At 39.8% G+C, this 22,663-nt stretch overlaps 1 protein-coding gene across 3 annotated transcripts in view; it reads right to left on the bottom strand.

Annotated features, from left to right (window-relative positions):
• Window positions 1-20: 20 nt before the first annotated feature.
• slc44a2 (solute carrier family 44 member 2 (CTL2 blood group)) overlaps window positions 21-22,663 on the bottom strand; it is a 28,197-nt gene continuing 5,554 nt past the window's right edge. For 2 of the 3 annotated variants that reach the window (XM_079882689.1, XM_079882690.1), the window contains exons 2-22: window positions 11,792-11,840; window positions 11,555-11,628; window positions 11,331-11,415; window positions 10,826-10,910; window positions 10,621-10,734; window positions 9,685-9,745; window positions 9,426-9,552; window positions 9,166-9,249; window positions 8,912-9,024; window positions 8,446-8,577; window positions 7,660-7,759; window positions 7,344-7,436; window positions 7,085-7,169; window positions 6,208-6,470; window positions 5,975-6,069; window positions 4,220-4,323; window positions 4,022-4,095; window positions 3,851-3,921; window positions 3,639-3,727; window positions 3,452-3,536; window positions 21-869 (exon numbers count right to left, since the gene is read on the bottom strand). In XM_079882689.1, coding sequence (XP_079738815.1) covers window positions 760-869; window positions 3,452-3,536; window positions 3,639-3,727; window positions 3,851-3,921; window positions 4,022-4,095; window positions 4,220-4,323; window positions 5,975-6,069; window positions 6,208-6,470; window positions 7,085-7,169; window positions 7,344-7,436; window positions 7,660-7,759; window positions 8,446-8,577; window positions 8,912-9,024; window positions 9,166-9,249; window positions 9,426-9,552; window positions 9,685-9,745; window positions 10,621-10,734; window positions 10,826-10,910; window positions 11,331-11,415; window positions 11,555-11,628; window positions 11,792-11,840 — 2,093 coding nt within the window. In that variant the 3' untranslated portion in view covers window positions 21-759. Of the gene's footprint in view, window positions 870-1,363; window positions 2,371-3,451; window positions 3,537-3,638; window positions 3,728-3,850; window positions 3,922-4,021; window positions 4,096-4,219; window positions 4,324-5,974; window positions 6,070-6,207; window positions 6,471-7,084; window positions 7,170-7,343; window positions 7,437-7,659; window positions 7,760-8,445; window positions 8,578-8,911; window positions 9,025-9,165; window positions 9,250-9,425; window positions 9,553-9,684; window positions 9,746-10,620; window positions 10,735-10,825; window positions 10,911-11,330; window positions 11,416-11,554; window positions 11,629-11,791; window positions 11,841-22,663 lie in introns of those variants that run through there. The other variant, XM_079882688.1, reaches the window with a different exon arrangement.

Below are 22,663 nucleotides of genomic sequence, written 5' to 3'. Positions count from 1 at the left end.
AAATAACTTTTTTATTTTTTGAGCGCTGCTGATGAATTCTTTCACGCGCACCATAGACGCGCGTGCACACACAATATCACATCGCAGTCTCTGCGCATGTTTTACAACATAATTTAACATATACATAGTCCAAACACTTTTTAATATAGCCCACCGTTGAGAACCACTTGTGTAGCTGGACGTTGGCTCATGAATATTAATATGTACCTTTAAGCTCGAGAAAGTGGACACTACGTGCATGAGCTAATTAATATTTATTAAGTTCTCAACCAGATCACATCACAGAATTATTTAATATTTACACTCCGAAACAAACAAGAACACACTGAAAAATGGCTACGTCACATGGACGCATTGAAAAACACTGCAGAAAACTTTTTATTGTAATACAACGAGTGGTTTCCATTATTTTAAAAAATAATAAACGTTGTCATATAGCTATATAGCCAATGGTTATCATTATTGTAACGAAATATCACAATTTTAAACACAAAAAGTTATTCAGTAACACATATATTCAAAAAGTTATAGTTGTTAATAGTCTATAAAGCATAATACTGTATATACAAATTACAACAAAAAATACACAATAATCTGTAATTAGCAAAAACAAAATGAATAGATTTGTAACACTTTTGGCTGTAATGACAAGGCATCTTTTACTGGTGCCTGAGTTGAGCCATGAAATCAGTGCAATTATGGCAGGTCTCTCTTTTTCTCTCCCTACAAAATTCTTTCTATCAATCTTTTCGTCTTGTCCTAGTCCACTGTTTTCAGCCCCTCATTGGACTTCTTGAGGATGGACAGCAGACTCTCTGGCATGAAGTATGGTCTGTCCACTGTGCCATCATTGCGTTCAAGATCCTCCACTGTTGGAACAATTTAGGTTGAGACAAACAATAGCATGATCTTAACATGAAACATTTGCCAAATAGTAGAAACGCTAACAATAGAAGCATCACCTTGAGAGCAAAGAAAGGCTTGAGATCTCAACAAAGAGAGTTCAGTTTATTAAAGCACTGGGAGATCACATTAACAACATGCAAAGATTGAGAATAGTGAAGCACAGAGGTAGAAAAAGAGGCAATAGAGCGGCAAACAGCGACAAATATCAGGCATTGAAAAGGTTGCAATCTGTCGATACAATAACCAGAGCAGACCAAAATATAGGGCAATACACTTTTTTTTCCTTTGATTGTTTTGTTTTTAAGTTCACTTACTTTCGGTGCTTTTTCATGTTCTGTTACACTGCACCATGAAATGACCACATTAGGCATATCATTTTCACATTTTTCAGATACATTTCCACAAATTCTTACAAAATGACGTTTTGGTCTTGGCTGGTATGACTGTAAACAGATGTTGGTTTTTTTTGTAGTTGTTGCTGTAAACATAGCGATACTGCAAAATCTTTTTGCATTCTTCAAAATGATTAAGACATTGATAAGTAACAATAATTAGGCACAAGTCGAGCACCTACATTACACTTTTACATGTCCTTACATTAAAATGTTCTACATAAATCACAAACACAGTCATATTCTACAAGTGCTATGTAGGCATATCTAATGGGGTTTAGGTCCACGTAAACAATTGTCATCCATTCAATCAGCTCATACTTTGAGTAAAAGACTGTTTCTGTCCTATATGTGTCATGCCGTCCATTATGACCAGAGATTATTAATTAAGAGACAGTTCTCATAATCGATTGAGTAAACATTATGACTCGAATGAAGGAGGTACTTTCCTTTGTATACTAATGGCTTGCTAAAGCCACCAAAGTGCACTAGTTCCCATATTATTAGGCTTCTCTGAAACACCACCTTCAATGAGCCTCCTTGCACAACTACTCCTGAGGGGTGAGCGGGGTCTCGCTCTCTTGAGGTCCGTTTTCTTGAGGCTTCGGTTCCTCTGGTTCTTGTTCTTGTAGGTTCTCGGCCTGTGGTGGTTCTGCTTGAGGTTGGGCCGCCTGCTCCTCCTTGTCGTCACCGTCCACCTCTTGGGGTCCATTTTGCTGTGGGGTCACTTGTGGAGGTTCAGGCTCTTGTGTTGTAACCTGCTCTTCGGGTTTCTCCTCGGCGGCTACGGGTGCCTCGGGAGGGTGTGTTTCTTGGGGAGGCTCTTCAATGTGCGTCTCTTGATTTAGTGGCGTCTCTTCTTCTTGCTCCTGCTTAAGAAGTACCTGCTCTTTGAGCTGCACCTCTCCATTCTCCTGCAACGGGACTTCCTCTTCGGCTTGCACATGTATGACCGGTATCTCGGCATGGTCTGTCTCCTCTGCGCTTTTTTCTATAGACAAAATCTGGTGCAGCTCAGGGGACATGAAAAACGGCTTGTCCGAAGAACCGTCATTTCGCTCCAGGTCTTCGCCTTGAGTTTGTGTTTGTATGTGATAGTGATTTTTTTTTTAAATGTTAGTGTTTTGAGAGTGCACGTAGCAGAAAGGAGCAGAAGGACACATGATTGGGCAAAATCATGTGGAAGAGAGAAAAACAGAGAGAAAGAAAGGAAATGGTTAGACATAAAGCAAGCCAAAAGCCCCTCTAAGCATTTGTGATATGCAGATATGTCAACAGTGGGTCCCGGAAGTAAAAGTCCCAGTCATTTTCTCCATACAGAAAGATAAACCATGAGCTCTGAGGTTGTAAAGCAAGGATATGTGCTTCTGTAGAAGCCATAAATGTGATTTAAATTTTAAAAAATATATGTTTAATAGCCAATTTCATGGATAAGAATTACAAAAAAGCAGTGATTGCCCACTCCTATAAAGCATTGTGGATGACAACATTGGGTCTCTCTACACTCTCAAAAAACTGTACTTTCTGAATCACTTCACAATGCTTCATGGGATGCATTGTTCATTCCCTCATAAATAAATTTTAAGAAACAGAAGTCTTTTATTCCCTATTTTGGTGTATATCCGAGTGAGAAAGCTTCTCGAACAAGAAAAAAAGTCAGGACTTGATTTTATCCATTGAGAATTGATTGGATGGTTGTTGTTTGCTATTGGTCGATCTCGCGTGAGTGACAGGTTGTCCCGCCCTCATGCCAGTAAACACGTCATCAGAGAAGAGATGTCGTTACAAGAGGGAGGGGGAGTTGTTTTGATTAAAGATCACGAGGGCACGTGAAATAAAAGAAATTCTAAAAATGATATAAATCTATAAAAGTGATTATAGAGAAAATGAATGGGATTCTGGTGGGTGGTCACTGTTGCTCTCAATTGCACTGTAGGAAAGAACAACAGTTAAAAGACAGGAAAGGGAGCAGTTTGAGTGCTGCTAATGCATTTAGCTGTTGATAACAATGAAAGTTCAACATCTGTGAAACGTATTTCTCAACACTCAATTAAAATCCAACACAACAGCTGCTATTTATCAGAACCGAACACAACTTGTTAGATTTGTTCATTACGTATTATCTCGTGAAATAAATAACACTTCACACTTACAGAAACACAGGAAGAGTGTGTCCACACACATGGCATAAACGCTAAAAAAGCCATGAGCGATCAGATACGAGCCAAACACCACAGTCTGTAAATGAAGGGAGATGTAATTAAAACGTAGTCTGGAAATATTACATTTTGGTCTTGCAAATGGACAATCTGGTATTGCTTTCAACTCAAGATCACTTACCAGTATAGGCACCCAGTAATAATTAAGGGATGGAGCAACGTCCTGCGCTACCTTAAACTTGCCCGTGAAAAAGAAGAAGGAACAAATTCCTGAGAAGAGGAGAAACAGCATTCTGTGTTACACTGGTGAATTGGAATATGAGAAGTCAGTTCCAACCAAATAACCTCTGAATTCACGTGACATCTGTGTCAGTCTGTCAGCAAATCACTCACCCACAATTCCAACGATAAGGAGTTTGCCCAAAAATAAGAGGAAGTCTGTCACTTTGTCAAGAACTACCACACTAAAAAACAAGACAAGTAAAGAGATTCAAATCTGCACTGTTTCATCTGTTTAGTCACACAAAACCTCGACTAAAAGATTTAGATTTAAATAACACTCACCGGACAATGTTCCTCATCAGGAGGAAGAATGCATCCTTGGCAGATGTACAGAAATTTTTACCATATATTGCCACCTGAAAAGACAATATGCCTCAATATAACTTTGGTTTCAGCAATTGTGTTTGAGCAATATAACAGTAAACGTGCACTACTGATGCTCCCTAGCCAGAAACAATGCACAAAAGAGAGAAAGTGTACCATGATATAGGCATTTCTGTTCAGGAACTTGATGAATTTCTCCAGACACCAAAAGCAGCACTTTAGGCAACTGAGCAGGAATTTTGCACACTTATTCTGGGCACCTAAGGAAGTAAATCACACAGTCAAGACTCAAACGCATATAACAGACAGAATACAATGGATAAAGTATTCCATAGTAATCCATAATCACTTCTCACACTTATTTATTTGATACAGATGTATTGCAGACTTTTCTGCCTGCCAGCATATTATATTTGCCAAAAGATGGATAGAATCAAGTTCAAAAGACATTTCAACAAAGAAGCAGGGCACATCTGAGCTGATCTGATATGTGATTCATGTTTCTTTGTTTTTGATATGTTTTCTAATGGATTTAGCTTGAAGCATTTTAAAGAAATAGTTCACCCTAAAATGAAATTGTGTCAGCCTTTATTTGCTCTCATGTCCGAACCTGTACGACTGACTGACTTTACATAAAACACAAAATTAGATTTTCCATGTTGCTCTTTTTCAAACAACAAAGCCATAAATTGACCAGTGGTTGGCAAGTGTAATGTGTGTGCTCTGTTTTGGTTTAGTTTCATTGTGTTTTGCCCTGTCATTGTAAGTTGACCTAGTTTCCTAGTGTGTGCCAGTTTGTGCCATTGCTTGTATGCCTGCTACAGACTGTGCGATTTGGGCAATCCAATAAGATCATTACAAATTACACTGTACGATCTAATAAACTTGGGTACGACATGTATGACGACTGTACGATAATGACACCTATTGAATCGTAGGCTACGACGCAAGTTAGTATAGAAGAATAAAGCGTCATCAGCATTTGCTCGTGGTAAACAAATTGAGCAAGATGAATCACACTTTGGCAATTGTGGTATTTATGTGCACTGAAAGAAAATATGGATGAATTGCATGGCAAGGGAAATGAGGCCATGTTGCGTTTTTCCAATATGCCATTTCATTTTAGCCTGGCTAACGTCAGTCCTCTTCTCATTGAGACGTGGTCTGGGAACCACATGTTCATTTTCTCGTATTTGAGGCGTGGTTTACGAATGCCCAGAGCCGTTTATTGGGCGATACGAATGTCTATCAAATGCGCCTGCACGTAGCTCATAGCCAATCGTTTCAATTATACCAAATGACGTATGTAGAGCGGCAGAAATTCGACGAGGAAGAAGACGAAATAAACTTGCGTTCTAAACTACTTAGAACACTATCTAAGGCTGCATCGAAAGGTAACTTCATGTCTGCTGCCATGTTGGATCCATAGATATAAACAAACTGCTTCGGTGTGTCGCATAGACGTCGTCATCGTCTTGCTGCTCCCTCCCCGTTCTGTGATTGGTTCCCTTTTTGAGGGGAAAATCTGGTCCATGGTGTCCAGACTGCCTAGCAGCGAAAGTCGCGCTGCGCGCAAGGCAGCATGGGGAAACCCAGGCTAATTTCATGTTGCATTTTTATTGCATTTTACAAGTCAGTGGTTGTAGGTTGTAGCAGCAAAAATGCTTTCATTCTGTAATGTTTAAAACATCTCCTTTTTGAACAAAGGAAGAAAATAATATTGGTTGTGATCAACATGAGGGCAAGTAAAAGATGACAATGTAAATTTGAAATATTTAAATTGTTGGGGGGCGGGGCAGTATTGCTCATAATGCAAACATTGTGATAAAAGTGAAGGGATCTGAATAGTTTCTGAAGCAGAATAATGAAAACACTGTACAGAAAACATAGAAAACACTGAAGCAGTGATACCTTTCAACTTCTGATCCATATACTCCAATATGACCCTGATGACCTGAACGATGGCAAGAATGAGGGAACCAAATGCCAGAGAACCAGTGTGATACCTGGAGAATGAGTGAGCAATATAGAGTATACAAAAATTCTATGTATTACATGAAAAAAGTCACTGTATTAAAAATTCAAAGAAGGATTTTTGCTAAATTTGTGAAAATCAATTGAAAACTATTCCTCAAGCCACACACCTGAGGGCCCGTCCCAAAGAGTTGAAGACAGGGAAAGCTGGTATGTCGTCAGGCTTTTTGAATGCCCAGTAATAGGAGGCAAAGGCCCCTGCCAGTGTGACCTGGCCCAATGCTGTCACGAAGTTGACACACCAGAAGAAAAGGAATAAATTATAGAACTGGAATAGAATCAGGTACTTGTGGTATATCGTCTCTCCTCCATAAAACGCAAACAGACACTCAGCATCAGGACATTCGGTGGTGACATTTGAGATGTTAAAAGTCTGTGGAGAAATCAAATCAATGCAACTTTATTAAATGTTTGCTCTGCAAAATATGCTAAAACAAATAAGATATCCACAGTAAAAACAGTAATATTGTGAAATATTATTACAATTGAAAAGAGCTGTTTTCCATTAGAATATATTTTAAAATGTAATTTATTCCTGTGATGCAAAGCTGAATTTTCAGCATCATTACTCCAGCCTTCAGTGTCACATGATCCTTCAGAAATCATTCTAATATGATGATTTGGTGCTCAAGAAACATTTCTTATTATTATCAATGCTGAAAACGATTGTGCTCTGTGCTGTTTAACATTTTGTTGTGGAAACCACAATAATTTTTTTTCTTTGATGAATGGAAAGTATTTTAAATATTTTGTAGCATTATAAATGTCATTACAGACACTTTGGATCAAGTTTATTCATACTTATTCAATAAAACTATTAATTTATTTCAAGCTAAAAAAAATCATACACGTAATACTTAATTTATATCAGTGACAAAGAGGCATTGATTGACATCAATGCAACACAATGCAAGAAAATTGTCAATAAATAGCCAACAAGACTGCTTTTATAAAGACCGGGCAAAATAAAAATAATAATGCACTAACCCCGGGGTTGCAGGTGTCTCTGGAATAAGGACATTCGCTTGTATTGAAAACCTTGTATATTGGCTCATTGGAAGTGGACAAAAACCTAAATAACAGTTAAGGAGAAACTACGTCTTTCTAAAATGCACATTTTTCCCAACGTTTATTACTAAAGTGTTAGGGGTAATGATGATGTTTAAAAAAACAGTGCACATTTTACATTAGTAATGCCTTTGTCTATTTGTAAAGATGTGTCATTGCATTATTTTCTTTAGGATACACGGCGGTGATGGCCCAGTATGCGATGACCAAAGTCAGTAGAGCAAAAGTCAGCAGCGGGTAGAACAATGATGACATCACATGACCGATGGCCCTGAAAAATAGATGAGATTATTAGAACTTCCTGTCTAACACTCCCAGTTAACCTAATTATTATTTCATGACTTTAAGCCTCAGATAATCCATCATACTGCAAATAACGCTGCTGTTTAACTACTAATGCTATTAAAGTACCCAAAGAAAGCAATAATATGGAATATGAGACCAAACAACGCCAGCAACACATAGTTTGCTCTTCAGTAAGAAGGTAGACTGACTTGCTGGCCTCTTTGATGAGAGCAATAGCAATGAGGATCCTCTTCCTGAGGAAGATGAGGAGGAGGATGATGACCACTTCCACAATACACAGGATAATTACTGTGTGGTGACAAAGAAGGACAGGACACAGTAGAATGTAATGAAAATTAAATGTGACAAAGAAACCAGGAACATGTTTATCATTTAAGTGCCACAATCGCAGCAGTTGAATGTTACTTATTTTATTTATTTAATGAACATGTAAATATACAGTATGTTTACTTATACTACTGTTCAAAACTTTGGGGTCAGTAAGATTTTTTTGATATTTTAGCAAGGATGCATGAAAGTGATCAAAAGTGACAGTAAAGGCATTTATGTTACAAAAGACTTCTATTCCAAATAAATGCTGTTTTTTTTTTTACTTTCTATTCATCAAAGAATCCTGAAAAATATGTGTCTATCACAGTTTCCACAAAAATATTAAGCAGAACAACTCAAAATTTTTCAAAATTGATTAAAAAATATTTTTCTTGAGCATCAAATAAGCATATTAGAATGATTTCTGAAGGATCATGTGACACTGGAGTAATGATGCTGAAAATGCAGCTTTGCATCAAAGGAATACATTTCATTTTAAAATATATATATATAAAACAGGTATTTTAAATTGTAATAATATTTCATAACATTTTACTGCATTTTTTCCCCAAAAAACATTAAAATCCTACCAACCCCAAACTTTTTAATGGTAGTGTATTGATTTTTGCTTTGCACATTACTGACATAATGATGTAAAAACTCACTGAAGGCAAGCCAGGTCTGCCGAATCTGCAAGTACACAGAGAAGTCCGTCTGTAGACCCAGATCCTTGATAGTGACGTCAGAACCAGCCTCTCCTTTCAGACTGGCGTACTGCATGTAACAATGGAAAACACCTGCGGAGAGCCAGGAGAGGGAAAAAAAGCATTTACTATGAATACAATATTTTTTATGTAATTCAGTAAAATATGACTTTGCTACAATAATGAAAATCATCAAAGATGATAATGGCGCATTACAAAGTAGGAATCTAGGGGGAAATTATGCTTAATGTCACACAGCAAGAAAATCTTAATGATCCTAAAACAGGCTTCAACTTCTTTATGCAAAATATATATTTGTGTTAAAGTTAAACACAGCTAAAGTATTTGGTAACAATAGGATAAACATGCACGGGGCACGTAATGTCATTTGAGAGCTCTAGACAAGACAACACAACAGCCCTCTTACCGTATCCAATAACAATGATGACCATGATGATCATAACCCAGATCATGATTCCAGCCAGACAACGCAAGAGGAGAATAAAGATCAGACTGACCAGCATGGCGATCACCAAGCCACTGAAAAGGACCGCATAAAGATTTAATCAATGCTCCTTTAATTCATCTAGAAATCACTGGGGCTCACCAACACTAAATCTGATTGTTTTTTAGGCTGATGCAGATAGGAAATAAAATGAACATGGACTATAATGCGCTTACAGAAGGATCCAGTGCCAGGACTGAGTATAGTCCTCAAAGATCCTCATGGCTACTGCCCGGGCCTCAACCACTACATTAGATTTCCTGCAAAAAATAAACATATGTATGGTAATAATAATCAAAATGATTTAATGTTCAATATGATTCACATTATAATATTGAAATATTATTAAAATATTGGAAATAATATGAAACTACACAATAATATATTATAATTGACAAATGCATAATAACACAAACAAATGCATAATATCACTAACTTTGAGGCTTCAAGGAGATCTGTTGCATTTATACTTTCTCCTTTATCATCCGTGTACGTAGTTTTGTTGCCAACCACAACTATACCACCTTTCAAGGTCTCTAGAGCGGGCAAGCATCTCCGTGTGACTGAAACACAGGGTGATGGTCATAATTGTAAAGCAATTTACTGATCAGTTTGTAAGTGTAAACAACATAACTTAAATCAGAGTAGCTTAACTACTTTATGTGATTTAACAAGCATGTTTTGAAAAGGCTTACAATTCTTGCTAGGTGTGATTATTGAAGGGCACAAGCTATCCTTCAGGATTTCAGGAGCTTTCTATAAAAGAGAAGGACATTTTTACTACACTTAAAAATAAAAGGTCCAAAAGGATGTTTTTGCAGTAATGTCATAGAAGCACCATTTTGGGTTCCCTAAAGAACTTGGGGTTACTGGACTAAAACAACTTATTATCCATTCATAATTTTTTTTTAAAGAAAAATCTGGTCAAATATGATACATCAGGATTTTGAGGAACGTTTATTTGTACATATTTCAATAATCACTGTACTGCCTTGCATTTTATGTTTTGTCCCCACAATAAAAAATCTGAGCTTTGATCATAAAACTAAACATTAAAATACCATCTTACTAAGGCATATAATTGGGATATATAGAGTGACAACTGGTATTTATACACCGTATATGCATTTTATGTACGTAGTCTGCTCTACTGGTATAAAGAACTGATTTACATTACAAGTTATTAAGAATTTCATCTTACGTTTTGGCCATGTAAATATCAGCGACTGCTTCAAATTGTATATTTTTGCTCAGTTTGGGCCTCTGAATAAAATCGAAGTGTTTTTTGTTTGAGCTCTATATTCTCACTATATCATACTATATGAGTCATAAAAGCCTGATGTAGCAAATATGATACGCATGAACACATAAGCACTTTTTCTTTTTAGATATTTAAAAATATTTTGTCAACAGGTTCAATAAACTGTTGCACTAAAAAAAATTATAATTTCATGTATTTACCTTAACCAGTGTATAAATTTTAGGGTTGCTAACCTAAACCCTAAACCACTGTACTAAAATTGGGGGCAGTATGAACAAAATGTTATCTATCATAATTGTATTTTTCATGATATATTATTTCTTGCTGGGAATTCAAGACAAAAAAAAAGTCCTTTCCATACAGAACTTACCCTGTTCATGTCTACTCCATCCTTGCAGAATTGCTTGTAGTATTCCTTATCATCGGTATTTTTCAAAGCCTTCACTAAAGTCATGAATTTATCTGGACATCTCTCCACACAGATCTGTCAAATGAACAAAAACGCTGTAATATGTGACAGACACTATAGATACAGATGGTACTGCAAAAAGAAGTTTATTGAAACAGTGCCAAACCTGAGTGGTAGGACATTGAAACTCCAGCAGGACAAGAGGACTGGCACACTTCAGGATGTTGAAGTAGAACAGAAGGGGCTTTTTCCTGGTTATTCAGACAGATTAAGATAAGAAAAAAATAAACGTGCATGTCTGAGATACATCTGAGTAAAGGCCCGTTCACACCAAGGACAATAAAGAAATAGTTCTAAAAATCATTAAATGTAAGAGGCCACACCACTACTATAATGATAACGTTGGAAACACTAACACAACAAGTTTTTTCCCAGTTGAGGAACCATAAAAAACATTGACAGCAAATCACAATCCATCATGCTTTAAGAGCTCGAGCATTTAAAGGGGCAGATGACAAAACTGAATAAACAGAACTATATAGTTCGCTGGTGTGGATGGACGCTATTATAGTTATCTTTATGGCTTTAAAAGCCTCAGAATTGTCTTTTGTGGAGGCCAACACAACATGAAACATGTCTAGGTATGGTTTCAAAGAGACAGCTTTACTCACTCAAGTGGGGTGCCGACCTGCCCACAAAATTGGCCCTTACTGTCTGTGGGGTAAATCACCTTCCGAGGGTCACCTTGAGACCATGCTATAACAAAACACAGCACTGTCAGTGTGGTAAGACAAATAAATTGTACTCAGAAATGGACAAGGTTTAATACTTTCCGCCCATCTACACATAGTGACATTGTGAATAGAAATGTGAAAATGAATAAGCTGAATCTTACCCAGAATGCCAACTGCAAAGTAGCCCAGCAAGGCCAAGATGAACAGTATGCAACAGATAATGTCTGTGCAGCCCCTGTTCACCAAGAAAAGTAAACACATTCACTGCTACAGCACTAATCTTGCCAGGAAGGTTATTAGATTACATAAATCCCATAAAAATACATAAATACAAAAATACAAATAAACAAATGGTTTCTAAACATTAGATTAAATTCGGCTTATAAAGGTTGTCTCACCTGTTATAAATCGGGCCTTTAAATGTGGGGTCAAATTTCCTTGCCTCACCTGTGAAGACATTGAAATTGTGTATTTATCCCAAAAGAAATTTCATTTGTGGGCATGTCCATGGATATATATATATACAGTACCAGTCAAAAGTTTGGAAACATTACTATTTTTAATGTTTTTGAAAGAAGTCTCTTATGCTCATCAAGCCTGCAGTTAAAAAAAAAAAAAAAAAAAAAAAAAAACAGTAATATTATGAAATATTATTACAATTTAAAATAATAGTTCTCTTTTTTAATATATTTTAAAATGTAATTTATTTTTGTGATGCAAAGCTGAATTTTCATCAGCAAGTACTCCAGTCTTTGGTGTCTTATGATCCTTCAGAAATCATTCTAATATGATGATTTGATGCTCAGTTATTATCAATGATGGAAACAGTTGTGCTGTTTAATATATTTTTTTGGAATACTTTTTTCAGGATTCATTGATGAGTAAAACGTTAACAGCATTTATTCATAAAAACAGCATTTATTCAAAATAAAAACATTTCTAACAATATAAATCGTTACCATCACCTTTTATCAATTTAACGCATCCTTGTTGAATTAAAGTACTAATTTCTTAAAAAAAAAATAGTTATTGTTCCCAAACTTTTGAACGGTAGTGTATATTGTTACAAAAGATTTCTATTCTAAATAAATACAGTTCTTTTAAACTTTTTATTCATCAAATAATCCTGAAAAAAGTATCTCAGGTTATAAAAAAAATATTAAGCAGCACAACTGTTTCCAACACTGATCATAAATCAGCATATTAGAATGATTTCTGAAGGATCATAAGACACCAAAGACTGGAGTACTTGCTGATGAAAATTCAGCTTTGCATCAGAAAAATAAATTACATTTTAAAGTATATTAAAAAAGAGAACCATTATTTTAAATTGTAATAATATTTCATAATATTACTGTTTTTTTTTTGTTTTTTTTTTGTTTTTTTAACTGCAGGCTTGATGAGCATAAGAGACTTCTTTCAAAAACATTAAAATAGTAATGTTTCCAAACTTTTGACTGGTACTATATATATATATATATATATATATATATATATATATATATATACACTATTAAGTAGTTGCTTATTAGCATGCATATTACTAGGATATTGGCTGTTTTATTAGTAGAGCACATATTAATGCCTTATTCTGAATGATCATATTCTACATCCCTTAATCCTACCCAATCTCTAAATTTAACAACTACCTTTTCTAACTATTAATAATCAGAAATTAGGAGTTTATTGAGGTAAAAGTCGTAGTTAATAGTTAGTTAATAGTGAGAATTGGACCCTAAACTACAGTGTGACCAAAAACTCAAAACTCTTATTGGAGTCCTGAAGAAAGAAAAGAAACTCATACAGGTTTGGAACATCATAAGGGTGTTAATGATGAGGAAAAAAAATATTTTTGGGTAAACTATCCATTTAAGTATACAATACATGTGTTATTGCATATGTATTCTCTGTAGTGATATTGTAAAGCAGTCCTGCCCACAGATAATAGCCCAAATATATTGGTAACCACCTTATTTTTAACATAAGTGCGGGCATGGCGATTTGTCATTGCTTTCAGTTATTTTAAGCTGAATAAAACAGCTTGTCATGTTGCTTCATATTGCAAACTGGTATTTCTTACCACATTATTTTATTGTATTGCCGTAATTACAAACACATTGGTTTGTAGCACAAATAGTCTGTTATTATTAGTTATGTGTAGCAGCTAATAAATAGTAAGTCTCACACATTCACAGAAAATAGCTCACTTTGCCGTTGCAAAATAAGGTTTATAAAAAGTATTGCAATCTCTACCAACACATTTCTACCGTCCTAGTAGTGTATATCGTCTTACCACCCAGGCCTAGTGTGTCCATGTTTTTTCTCTCTCTGCCTCCCTTCAATTAAAGGGTTAGTTAGTTCACACAAAATTTTAAATTCTGTCATTAATTACTCACACTCATGTCGTTCCAAACCCGTAAGACCCCCGTACACAAATAAAGATATTTTTGATGAAATCTGAGAGCTTTCTGTCCCTCCATTGACAGCAACGTCATTGCAACTTTCAAGGCCCAGAAAGGTAGTAAAAACATCGCAAAATAGTCCATGTAACGACAGTGGTTCAACCTTAATATTGTGAAGCGATGAGAGAACTTTTTTGTGCGCAAAAACCCCTCAAAATAACGACATTAATCAACAATCTCTTCTTTTCCACGTCATTCTCCTACGCTGTTGACGTAGTGTAAAAAGTGTAGCGCTTCTGGGTTCTACGTCAGAACGTAGGCTCACTATTGGCCGACGCTGGTCATGTGTGTGATAACCCACTGGGTGGTTAGCAGAGCCGATCAGCCCTATACGCACACTACGCAAGTTGCGTAGGGCCCCGCAAATTACTCAAGGCCCCGCCTCCCTCTCGTGTCAAAGCGCTTCAATCAAAGTTTGCAATATCGATGAGAAAATTAAGCGGAACTATCCTTCTGGTCACGAAAAGAGAGAAAAAAACACCACGAGAGTGAATTGCCTTAGACTTGAGGTAGACTTGTGTTCTCTTCTCTTCTCTCCAAGTTTGATGTCAGCAAAGAACAGTAAAGTTATGTTGATGTGCATCTATCTCTAGTCTGTCTGTCTTGCTAACCCAGCTAGGCAGTAGGCAGTGCATATTTTGGTCTTTCTGTGTCTTGCTTACAACACCACCACTTCCAGGGCTGTGTTCTGTGACTTTGTGCCTGACAAAAAAAAAAAAAAGAGAGTGAAATACAACTATTTATTACGTTTGATAAACGACAAAGGGCAACGGTATTTGTTTATAAAACTGCAGTTCGGAAAAGATAACCGCGTCGCGCGTTAACATAAGTTAATATGCGAGTGCACGAAATGAAATGCGCACTTTCCAGCAAAATATCTGTGGGGGACCAGTAAAATATGGGCGTTATGGCACTTCTCATTATAGACGCACATACTTTTAAAACAAGACAATGATTATCTAGTCTCCAAGTCAGTTTAGTTACAACTCTGCAATTAAGCAAGATGGAAAGCAGTGTATTGACTTTGACTATTGATTTATAGGCTATATTGCATTTAAAATGTTGATTGGCTGGACATACTGGTCAATATGGATGCACATCCCTCAGTAAATAATAACCATCAAGTATAGAGTATTACTTTTATCATCTAAAACACATTGACATGCTATGACAAGCCATTTTAGCTTTTATTCATTCACAGGGTGCATTTTTGATATCAATAATTAAATTTGTACTATTTAAAATGTGGATTCTTGATATTAAGAATGCACTTTTTCTAGAAACCATGTCTATTTCTGATATCAGGAATTACATTTTCATTGTGACTGTGTGGCAACGGCAAATGGTTTACATGGCTAATTTAACAGAATTTTGCTTAGGGCCCCAGGGAGGTCAGGATCGGCTCTGCCTGTTAGTGAGTGACAAATTCTAATGGATCACTTCCACTGATCAATGAAAGGTTAACTCAGTTCAAAAAATATTCTTTCCTATTGTCTAAGGTGAAACACTGTGGATACGGCTGGTTCTGTTCAGTAACTACTGTGTAATAAACTGGGTAAAAGTGTATGTTTCTTTAACCTGCAACTTTGTAACTGGTATGTTTCAAAGTATTTACATCTGTCACATCACTCTGACATGTCCTTCATCCTACATGAGACGAGCATTAGCAAGAATGCTGAATTATCAAGCATATTTAGATAATGCTGTGGAGTATTTGTTTAATCGTCTGAATATTTGGCATGTATTTGTGATGTCTTCAGTCATGTGTGCAATGCCTCACTTTCATTAAACTCAGCCAAGTGTGAATTGGCAAAGCTACAGAGTCTATTTAGGGAAGCAAGTTGGTCGGACGGAAGTGCATCCTGCAGTAGCTAAAGTAATTATTTATTTATATTTTTCCTTTTTTTGGATTTCTTTAAGGAGTTTAATTATTTGCTTATATGTGGTCCCAGAAGTATTTGATTTAAATGTCCCTAAAATGTTTGAATACTTAAAAATGTATTAATGTTGCTTGCTGTATTGAACAGATCAACAAGAGACAAACAAATAAAAGCACAAAAAATATTGCTGGTGTTTTTTAAATGATTCTAGAAATGCCTAAACACCTTTTGTCTCTTAAACAGTATATAACAGTATAGAAAATATCTTTTTGTGAAAGTTTTTGATTGAAAGGAATTTTTGTTACATAATGCAGAGACATTTGTACATTTAGTGCATAAATGTATGTGTTCAAGCACACTACCATTTAAGATAAGTTTTTAAAGAATTTTCAACATCATTACTCCAGTCTTCAGTGTCACATGATCCTTCAGAAATCAGTCTATTACGATTTGCTGCTCAAGAAAAAAAATTTATGTCGAAGTTAATGCTACATGCTCTGACGTGTAGCGCAGTTGCGATTCAAGCAACACAAGTTTGAATCATGACTTGTGTGGTAATTTCCTGATCTCATCCCCTTCTCTTTCCAACTTCGCTTCCTGTCTGCTCTCCGCTGTGCTTTTTTATGAAAAATAAAAAAAAACTCAAAAAAAACAATGACGTTTCTTATTTTTTATCATTGATGAAACCAGTTGTGCTGCTTATATTTTTTTGGAAACCATGATGCTTTTTTTCAGGATTCTTTGATATATATAAAAAGTTTAAAAGAACAACATTTATTTGAATCTTTTGTAACATTATAAATAAGTCGTTACTGTAACTTTTGATCAATTTAATGAGTCCTTGCTAAATAAAAGTATTCATTTCTTTCAACAACAACAGCAACAAAGAAAATCTTACTTTTGAACAGTATTTTTTGTGGCCACACTGTACATTCTTGTGTATGTTTGAGTTTCCTTAGTTTCAAGGGATATCCTTAGGGCCCTATTTTAACGATCTGAAACGCAAGTGTCAAGCGCAAAGCGCAAGTAACTTTGTGGGCGGGTCTTGGGCGCTGTTGCTATTTTCCCGGCGGGATAAATGACTCTTGCGCCTGGCGCAAATCTAAAAGGGGTTGGTCTGAAGTAGCTTCATTATTCATAGGTGTGGTTTGGGCGTAACGTGAAATAAACCAATCAGAGTGTCATCTCACATTCCCTTTAAGAGCAGACGCGCTTGTTCTATGGCGGATTCCTATTATAACGGCGGATTTGCCAGGCGCACGCCAGCAGTGGTTCACAGCCGAGGAGACCGACGTTCTCGTCAGGGCCGTAAAACACAGAGAAGTGACATTGGGGATGGAGAAACACACCCAAATTAAGTTCGGTTAAACAGGCGTATGATAATTTGGGTTAATGTGTAAGCTAGATGTATGCTTTTATAATAAACTATCTATCTATCTATCTATCTATCTATCTATCTATCTATCTATCTATCTATCTATCTATCTATCTATCTATCTATCGTAATAATGTATGATTTGCAAAAATGAAAACTGCTGCATCTGTGTAGATGAGAGAATCAATATGCGCGTTGTGCACACGCTACATTGATTATGGCCAAGCATGTCATAATCACTCGATGAGACAGGAAGCAAGTGCAAGAATATTTATTAGGTCACAAGTCAACAGTACAAGCAGGTGGATGGTGGGTGACGCAGGGACTAGATGGTCAGGATCCGTGAAGACGTGCTGTGACGGTGACGGTGACGGTGAGAAGACAGAGAATCCACGACGAAACTGGAACAGGACACGAGGCAGGAACACGAGGCAGGAACAGGACACCGGAACACCAACACGGAGGACATCAACAAACGATCTGACAAAGATGATACAACAACTGTGAGTATTTATAGAAGGGTGAATTGCTTGCAGCTGGTGAAGTGATGATGATCAGCTGGAGCGGATCAGGTGATGTCATACACTCACACCCACTACACACGCGCTCACACAACAACATAAACACGAGACTAAAAGGAACAGAGAATACGTCTACCGTGACAGTACCCCTCCCCCTAAGAACGCCTCCTGGCGTTCCCAGGCCCCCCTACCTGTCGATTGTAATCATCGATAAGGGAGTGATCCAGGATGTCTCTAGCAGGTACCCAACTTCTCTCCTCCGGACCGTAACCTTCCCAGTCCACCAAGTACTGAAATCCGCGTCCCCTCCGCCTAGAGTCCAGAATACGATTAACCGAATAAGTGGTCTCCCCATCTACGAGTCGCGGTGGAGGAGGAACCGGGACAGGCGGATTAATGTGAGAATGAAACACTGGTTTGATTTTAGACACATGGAAGGCGGGATGGATCCTCCTGTACGCGGGAGGCAATTTGAGGCGGACTGCCACCGGACTAATGATTTTGGTGACAGTAAACGGGCCAATAAATTTGGGTGCAAGCTTATTAGAGACGGTGCGCAAAGGAATGTTCTTAGTAGAAAGCCACACTTTTTGACCCACGACGTATACGGGAGGCTTTGACCTGTGGCGATCGGCCTTGGCCTTGGTGCGCGCTCCCACTTGGAGTAGAGTCTCACGGGCTCTCGTCCAAGTACGATGACACCTCTGAACAAAGGCGTGAGCGGAGGGAACCGCAACCTCGGATTCCAGACTGGGAAAAATAGGTGGCTGGTAACCTACACTACACTCAAATGGAGAAAGGCCCGTGGCCGACACTGGCAACGTGTTGTGAGCGTACTCCACCATAGAGAGTTGCTGGCTCCATGAGGAAGGATTCTTGGACACCAAACATCGCAACACCCTCTCCAAATCTTGGTTGGCTCTCTCGGTCTGGCCATTGCTCTGGGGATGAAACCCTGAGGACAGACTAACAGTCGCCCCCAGTAATCTACAAAACTCTCGCCAAAATTTGGACACAAACTGGGGTCCCCTGTCAGAGACCACGTCAATCGGGAGGCCATGTAAGCGAAAGACGTGGTCTACGACGGCTACCGCTGTCTCCTTAGCTGAGGGTAATTTGGGTAAGGGGACAAAATGGGCTGCCTTTGAGAACCGGTCCACCACAGTCAAAACGACCGTGTTCCCTTGAGAGGGTGGGAGGGCGGTAATGAAATCTAGAGCGATATGGGACCAGGGTCTCGAAGGAACCGACAGCGGTTGAAGTAACCCATCAGGAGGTCGATTGGAAGTCTTACCAGTGGCACAAACCGAGCAAGCCAAGACAAAATCGTGAATGTCACGAGCCATATGTGGCCACCAGAATCGTTGCTTGACTAAAAAACTAGTGCGATTAACTCCTGGATGACAAGCCACGTTGGAACCATGACCCCACTGGATAACGTCGGACCGTAATCCCTCCGGCACGAATAAGCGACTCGGTGGACCACCGGGCGGAGGCGTTACCCCTTCTAAGGCCTTCTGGACCCTCGATTCGATCTCCCATGAGAGTGTGGAAACGACTAGAGTTTCGGGCAAAATACACTCGGGAGTAGTCGGGCGTGCGGAAAAATCAAATATGCGAGATAAAGAGTCGGGTTTGATGTTCTTAGAACCCGGGCGGTACGAAATAGAAAACTCGAAACGACCGAAAAAGAGTGCCCACCGAGCCTGCCTGGAGTTCAGTCTTTTAGCAGTGCGGATATACTCTAAATTCTTGTGATCAGTCCAGACGATAAAAGGTACCCCTGACCCTTCTAACCAGTGGCGCCATTCCTCCAACGCTAGCTTAACTGCCAACAACTCCCTGTTGCCAATGTCGTAATTACGTTCTGCAGGGGACAACCGATGAGAAAAAAACGCGCATGGATGCACCTTGTCATCTACAGGGGAGCGTTGGGACAACACTGCACCTACTCCCACCTCTGACGCGTCGACCTCCACCACGAACTGACGTGATGGATCAGGGGCGACAAGGATAGGGGCTGAAACAAAGCGGCCTTTCAGTTTGGTAAACACAGCCTCGGCTGTGTTAGACCACCTGAACGTCGTTCTGGGGGAGGTCAAGGCAGTCAGAGGTGCGACTAGTTGGCTGAAATTGCGAATAAAACGCCGATAGAAGTTGGCGAACCCCAGGAACCTCTGCAGGGCCTTGCGAGAATCCGGGCTTGGCCAATCTACCACAGCCTTGATCTTCTCAGGGTCCATCCGCATCCCCTCAGACGACACGATGTACCCAAGGAAAGGAACTGACTGTGCATGGAATTCGCATTTCTCCGCCTTGACAAAAAGCCCATTCTCTAGCAACCTCAGAAGCACTCGTCTGACGTGTTGCACATGTTCCTGGAGAGAAGAAGAAAAAATCAATATGTCGTCCAGGTAGACATATATGAACTGATCGATCATATCTCGCAACACATCATTGACCAGTGCTTGGAAAACTGCCGGGGAGTTGGACAGCCCGAAGGGCATGACCAAATATTCAAAGTGCCCCCTAGGGGTGTTAAAGGCAGTTTTCCACTCATCCCCCTCCCTAATGCGAACCAAATGATAAGCGTTACGCAAGTCCAATTTAGTGAAGATGGACGCTCCCTGCAACCTCTCGAAGGCTGAAGACATCAACGGCAAAGGATAAGTATTCTTTACCGTGATGTTATTCAACCCCCGGTAATCAATACAAGGTCGCAGAGAACCGTCCTTCTTCCCCACAAAAAAGAACCCCGCCCCCGCTGGAGAAGAGGAAGGGCGAATGAACTTGGTTGCTAGAGAATCAGAAATGTATTTCTCCATAGCCTCCCTCTCCGGAATAGAGAGCGAATATAACTTGCCCTTAGGCGGAGACTTACCTGGCAGTAGATCTATTGCACAGTCATAGGGACGATGCGGAGGAAGAGAAGCAGCACGAGACTTACTGAACACTTCCTTCAGGTCCAGATACTCCGCGGGCACGTTAGACAAATCCCCTGTTTCCTCCTGAAAAACAGAAACAGGCACAGACGAACAAGCAGACACGAGACAAGACTTATGACATTCCTTGCTCCACTCCAGCACGACCTTGTGATGCCAGTCCACTCGAGGGTTGTGTTGGATAAGCCAGGGATGTCCGAGGACGACGGGTGCCAGGGGTGAATCCATGATATAGAATGAAATAGTCTCAGAGTGGTTGCCAGAAGTGATGAGGGTTAATTCTTCAGTGGATAGTGAAATAGTGGGAAGTGTCTGTCCATTAAGAGCGTGAACTGCGATTCTGTTAGTGAGGGGTTTGAGGGGAATCTGTAACTGTAGTGCGAATGAGTGGTCCATAAAATTACCCTCAGCCCCAGAATCCAGAAGTGCTCGACAGTCGTGCTGGTGGACTGACCATCTTAGTCTTACCGGGAGGAGCGTGGAGGTAGATGTAACAGCTGATGAGGTCTTCCTGGCGGAGATCCCACCCGATAGTAGCCTCAAGTTTACTATCGGGCTTGGCCTTTTACCGGGCAGTTATATGAAAAATGTCCCGCTCCCCCACAATATAGGCAAAGGCCCTGGGACCTCCGCCTCTCCCTCTCCTCCCGGGAAAGCCGAGCTCGACCCACCTGCATGGGCTCGGGATCGTAGACGGGGCTGACCACGTCCCTGCCGTTGGATCTTGAACCGTCGACCCCTCCGAAGGTACGGGTGGACGGGACTCGGCGTTCGACCCTGGATAGCCGAGCGTCCACCCGCAGAGCTAAATCGATCAACCCGTTCAGTGTGGTAGGTAGATCCAAGGCGTAGATCTCCTTCTGGACGTGGTCAGCCAACCCATGCAGGAACATATCCCACTGCGCCTCCTCGTTCCAGCCACACTCCGCCGCCAGGGTCCGGAATTCGATAGAAAAGTCTGAAACTGATCTTTCACCTTGTCGAAGATCCGCCAATGATCTGGCAGCCTCTCTCCCCGAAAGCGCTCGGTCAAAGACCTTCCTCATCTCGGCGGAGAGGGTCTGGAACGAGGTGCAGCATGGATGTTGGTTCTCCCACACCGCCGTTCCCCAGAGTGCTGCCCTCCCAGTCAATAACGTAAGAACATACGCCACTTTGGTCTGTTCTGTGCTGAAAGTCTGTGGTTGAAGAGCAAAGTGCATTGAACAACGCGTCAAGAATGCTCTACAAAAAGCTGGTTCACCTGAATAAGGCTCTGGTGTGGGTAGACGCGGCTCAGACTGGGAGGGTCTCGCTGGTGTTGCAGGAGGAACGGCTGGTGTGGGCGGCGCAGCGGGAATCTGTAGGCGATGGATCTGCTGGGTGAGCTCGGACACCTGCGTCACCAGGGCTTGTACTGCGCGACCCGTGTCGCCGATCTCTTGTTGCTGTGAATCCATTCTACGGATACTGTGATGAATGAACTCTTCAATTGATCCAGAAGACGCGCTCGCTGCTTCCATTCCGCGGTCAGATCGTTCTGTCATAATCACTCGATGAGACAGGAAGCAAGTGCAAGAATATTTATTAGGTCACAAGTCAACAGTACAAGCAGGTGGATGGTGGGTGACGCAGGGACTAGATGGTCAGGATCCGTGAAGACGTGCTGTGACGGTGACGGTGACGGTGAGAAGACAGAGAATCCACGACGAAACTGGAACAGGACACGAGGCAGGAACACGAGGCAGGAACAGGACACCGGAACACCAACACGGAGGACATCAACAAACGATCTGACAAAGATGATACAACAACTGTGAGTATTTATAGAAGGGTGAATTGCTTGCAGCTGGTGAAGTGATGATGATCAGCTGGAGCGGATCAGGTGATGTCATACACTCACACCCACTACACACGCGCTCACACAACAACATAAACACGAGACTAAAAGGAACAGAGAATACGTCTACCGTGACAAAGCATGCGCCCTTAAAATAGCATAATGAACAACGCGCAACGCGCCACTGACTTTAGACTAGGTTTTTTCTGGTCAGTGGCGCAATTGTTTTATGGAACAGCAAAATAGCACCAGGGATTGTTTGCGCCGGAAC

Source organism: Squalius cephalus (assembly GCF_949319135.1).
Source record: "Squalius cephalus genome assembly, chromosome: 10".
In the NCBI taxonomy this organism is placed as follows: Eukaryota; Metazoa; Chordata; class Actinopteri; order Cypriniformes; family Leuciscidae; genus Squalius; species Squalius cephalus.
Note: the sequence above shows the minus strand (reverse complement) of the source record. Positions and strands in the feature narration are given on the sequence as shown.